Here is a 5,000-nt window from a genome sequence, read left to right on the forward strand (position 1 = left end):
AGGTTAATGGTTTCAACCTAGTTTCATTCTAAATGTAATAATTTTTTATTGTATCTTGAGCCAAATATATGTGCATTATCATGCATAAGGAGAATATTATTTTAACCTCTCGAAACATAATTTATATACTTTAGGTTTATCTTTTTAGGTCTGGAAAGCACTTCATCTGAAAGTTGCAGCTTGCCTAACACTTCAACTATTGCATCTACATGTAATTTAACATGTGAGTTTACACCTTGAACTTATCAATCATAAAACTGCTGTAACAGTGCTGCATTATGTATGAAATATATCTGTCTGATTTCGTGGCCACTAGGTTTTCGCCCGGCACCAGGCACAGCCCAGCTCCAGGCCAGTCCAGTGACCAAAAGAGTGAGGAGCTTGGCATCTTGGTTGGTACAGGTGGATAGCCCAGGGACTGATCTAACAGTGGGTGGGTGGATCAGGCCTGGGGCAAAACTAGTGGGGTAGGGAGGGGGCTGTTTTTGACACATCCCCTTCAGTAAGCAACAGTGTTCACGAGAGGCTTTGACTGGCAACAACCTTGTTCTTACTTTGCCCCAGCCAACTGAATTAGGCCTCTGCTGAGAATGATTATCATGATAATTATTGCAGAGCTCAGTGGGGGTGGCAGACAGTCACCCAGTGTCCTGGGTGGTATATCAAAGTCTTGGTACCAAGGACACACTTAGCATAGGACCTGTAGTGACTCACTGAAGCCATGTTTACATAAATTCAGTCAGATATATATATATAATTTTTTTTTTCAAATTATAATTATTAGACCCTGGCAGTGCATCATCAAAAATCGACACTGACAGCTGCAGTGACAATTCATCAATATCATCAGAATCTGATTCGACAGAGGATGAAGATACAGTATTGGATGACCAGATTTCTCCAAACAGCTGCGGTGTTGAGTCTCTTGTTGATTATGGATTAAATGGGGACAACCTTGATTGGCAGAGGAGACCATCTATTTATTCAGCAAACAGGGACACAGAGTCTATTCATTGGTTTAATGTGCTCTGCTACGATAACAGGGTTAGCAACTGGAATTTGGATGATAACCAGCCTATCCGACCAATCTTGGACCTGCCTAATGCAAGTTTCCTTCCTTCACATGAGGAGCATGCAAAGTTACGTGCTGACTACATTGTCTTGGCATTGCGTATTATGGTAAAAAACTGTGAGTACTTCAAGAAGTTTTCAAAGATTGTTCCAGCTCATATCCCTCACCAATACAGCAAAGAGATGAGGAAACAATCTCAAGTTGTAAGTTTATACACTAGACAGCTTAGCAAACAGCAGAGATGGTTAAACAAGTGCAACTCCTTTTAAAATACACATCTTCCTTGCATTTCCAACTGTATATCCTGTCTGCTTTTAAAAGTGATATGGTAAAACAATTCTGTAATACATTACCAGTAACATTATTAAATATTAAGACACTTCTTCAAAACAACTTCAAGACTCTTTTACTTTACAACCTTACCTTCCCATCTACAGAACCTTTATTACCAACAGGAACTTAAATAAACTGTGATTTATGAATAGAAACTACTGGTATTATCACCCAGTTGACTCCTTTTTTTGGTGTAATCTGGTAATTCAACAGATCCAACTTGGTTTGCTTGATAAGAATGAAAACAAAAGCCATGAAATGCTTGAAATCCTACAGCACTGCAATTCTCAGTATGTACCAAAGGTCAAAGACTCCAGTACAGATGGTCCTGATCAATACAAAGTCCTCCACAAAGTTGCATTTGGTGGTGACCATTTAACTGTTGAACGTGGAGTTAGTGCCTCTGCTGCTGTTGCTGACTCTGACACTCCTTTTGAAAGGCTTGAAGGACTAATCTTGAAGCATGAAGACTTTCATTGCGAAATGAATATTCTCCAGGTAGGTTATATCTTTATTAAACTTAAAACAAATTTTTATCTCAAATGCATTTAGACTTAAGCAACAGAATAAATGGACCCTTTATTTGCTAGTAAAATCATTTAACTATAGAAATAAGGGGGGAATCTTACATGCAGATAGTAAACCTGGTCCTTGTCCTTGTAGGATAGGCCAGAATAACCTAGGTGAAATAGACTGTTTTTCTTACTGTACTTAATGAATCTAGAGTGTAAATTTTTTATTTATTCATTTCTTTCTTTTTCACTGACAGGTAAGTGATTGAATGATCTTATTCAGTTTTATCTAGAGAATCTACTATTTTAATAGAGGGTTTTCACCTACATGGCTATCCAGTGGTGTAGGCAAAGTTATCAGAGAAAAAAAGGGGTTGACATTTTAATAACTCACATATCTTAGGTTATTGCTTGGGATACCATGATGGCCACAGTAACATTGTTTTGGGATACCAATATAGCTGTCATGATTAAAGTTGTTTTTGATTTATTTGGGGCAACTGACATCAGCTTTTACCCATTTGATTTTTAGACGTAGTAATAAAGAAGCTGGAGCTGAAGTCCAGGCAAAAGAAGTTCATATCACCATGTCACCAAAGTTAAACATCCAAAAAGCTCTCTTTATTGCTTTGTATATCAGTTCTAAATAAAGTTATTTACATCAATTCTTTATATTTAGATGATTTTTGACTACATGTACAAGGGTAATAGTGCAGGCGACAAAGGTACCTTGTTCCAGCTAAAATGCAGATTGAACAGGAAAGATGTAGATGAAAAGGTCAACAAGTCTTATCACGGTTGTGAATCATTTTTCAGTACAGTAGTTGATGGGTATGTGGTGTTTGCGGCTATGGAGTATTTTGGAATGACAAGTCCAGATGGAAATCCAACCCAAAATGTCCCTGGTGCAGATGGTTCTCAGCTGATTAAAAAAGTTGGAGAAATGGTGGATAAGTTTGTTCTTTTACAAGTTCAGCCAGAAAAAATCCTGTTAGAAGACACAGTAAGAAATGAAGATCATCAGAGATACAGATGCAGGTATCCAGGTTGTGACAAAGTTTATGTGCAAGAAAAAAGGCGGGATAATCATGAAGTGAATGTCCATGCAATCCACATTCAAGACCAGAGTCCAGAGAGAAGCCCACCAAATCCAAGAGATGAGGATGGCATATTCAACTACTCACACAACATTCTTAAGACAGGCCTTCTTTTGAGAGACTTTCAGGATGCTGTCAAGGAAGGAGACGGAGGGCGAATTGAGTACATTTGGAAGTTTCTGATGTTATATTTTAAAGTGTGTGGGAAAACCAAGTATGCATTGGTTGCTATACGTCTGCATGCCCAGCTCAATGCACTGCTAACCCCAAGAGAGGCCCATTCCCTTAGATGGAACCGCACCCTAAACCTGAGAGGTGGAGTGGGAAGAAATGTTCCAATAGATCAGGTCATGGAACACAACATCAGGGAAACAAAAGAGCTCATGTATGCTCATGGAGCAAACTTAAATTTCAGTTCTGCCCAGACCTATAGCAGGGCATCCAATCCCATCAAAGAAACTATCCTCAACTTTGATGACCAGATTAAGTTGAAGAAGCAATCCTCCAAACACAAGAGGAAAAAGGATGAAGATATTTTTGTAGTCATTAAAACTTTACAAGAAGTAAACGCTCTGAAGGAAATTCCAGGAAGAAGACACCAAGGCATAGGGACACTTCCCAAAGATCCAATTTCTGCTCTTGATTTCAAGGACCTGAGTCTCTGGCTTACTAAACATAAGAAAACCTGGGTTAATCTTCACACTGATTAGAAAATAATATTTAACTAAATCACTGAGTACTACATCAGCCATGGGTTACAAAATTTGTAACCCATGGCTGATATAGAAGAGAAGTAATTTTATTATAAGATATATTTTTACAATATGTCATTTGTATAAATTAAATTAATTTCAAAAAAATCAAAGTTACATAATATGAGATTTTCTATCAAGCTATTATTTTATTTATGATTGGCTTGATTTTTCCCCTAACTAAGGTGCATGATTGGACATTTTTTGAAATAATTACGATGCAATATTAACAATTTTTCCTTTTATTTGTGATATTTCACAATTTTCCTATTGTAATTCTCCTAATATCTAAGAATAATATTACCCATTGATAATTATTGTAAATCTTTAAATACCCTCTTCAGACAGCTAAAAATCTTCAATGCATGGTCATCATGCCACACAGTAAGTGTCTCTAAAATACCTTCTACAGAACATAATTTATCGCAATTATCAATTGTTTCCTGTATAAGACAGTCAGAGAAGCAGGTCAGTTTGTCAATACTAGAATACATACAATGGCGATTTGAATCTTGAAATTCCTTTCTTAGTTCATCTTGACATTCTCTAAGCAGACTCTCGAGTTTTTTCATTTCACCTTCTGTTACATCCCTTACTTTAGCATTTGCTGGTGTTGGTCCTGTTGCCTTTAGACATCAGAAAAGTCATGCTTGTTGTGTCTTCTTTACATTCTGCTTGCCCACACTGACAGTCTTTGGCACAGATGTCACAACACAAGTGGCTTGGAATGACTTTGTTACTTTCATTACTATCACAAAAAAAGGCGAGGATTTTTTCTCGCCTGCAAGTTGTACACTTGATAAAATCCAACATCTCTGGGTCACAAAGTCGAAGCTGACGACCGTGGAAAAGAAGTACTGCCTCAGAATTTCCCCCATCTCTACCCGCTCTGCCAAATGCCTGCACATATGATTCAATGTCGTTTGGAGGACCATAATTGATAACACGATACAAAGATTTAAAGTCAACTCCCATTCCAAGGGCACTTGTGGCAATGACTATTCGAACACTGCCTTGTGGATCTTTTAAAGATGATAACACATGCTGCTGGATATTTAATGATGTTCCACTGTGATACATTGCAACAATCCTACTTGTTGATTTCTTTGGTGAATTAGTTGGCCAGTAGGCTTTATCTTGTAAGGAATTCATGAAAAAGTTATAAAGTTCCCCACAAGTCTGATAGTCTTTAACATAAATCAAAGTCCTTGCACATTCAACCCCTTTTCTACTA

The 5,000-nt window shown here is 37.5% G+C and overlaps 2 protein-coding genes across 2 annotated transcripts in view; one reads left to right on the plus strand and one right to left on the minus strand.

Moving 5' to 3' along the window:
* LOC140930014 (uncharacterized) overlaps nucleotides 1-4,019 on the plus strand; it is a 4,656-nt gene extending 637 nt beyond the window's left edge. Inside the window, exons 3-6 of the mRNA XM_073379674.1 lie at nucleotides 149-223; nucleotides 785-1,275; nucleotides 1,619-1,903; nucleotides 2,597-4,019. Of these exons, the coding sequence (XP_073235775.1) occupies nucleotides 149-223; nucleotides 785-1,275; nucleotides 1,619-1,903; nucleotides 2,597-3,724 (1,979 nt within the window). The 3' untranslated portion in view covers nucleotides 3,725-4,019. The remainder of the gene's footprint in view (nucleotides 1-148; nucleotides 224-784; nucleotides 1,276-1,618; nucleotides 1,904-2,596) is intronic.
* LOC140932408 (ATP-dependent DNA helicase RecQ-like) overlaps nucleotides 1-5,000 on the minus strand; it is an 8,316-nt gene that overhangs the window by 1,334 nt on the left and 1,982 nt on the right. The gene's annotated exons all lie outside the window — the stretch shown is intronic.

The sequence above is a fragment of the Porites lutea genome, chromosome 3 (genome assembly GCF_958299795.1).
Source record: "Porites lutea chromosome 3, jaPorLute2.1, whole genome shotgun sequence".
NCBI classification, from domain to species: domain Eukaryota; kingdom Metazoa; phylum Cnidaria; class Anthozoa; order Scleractinia; family Poritidae; genus Porites; species Porites lutea.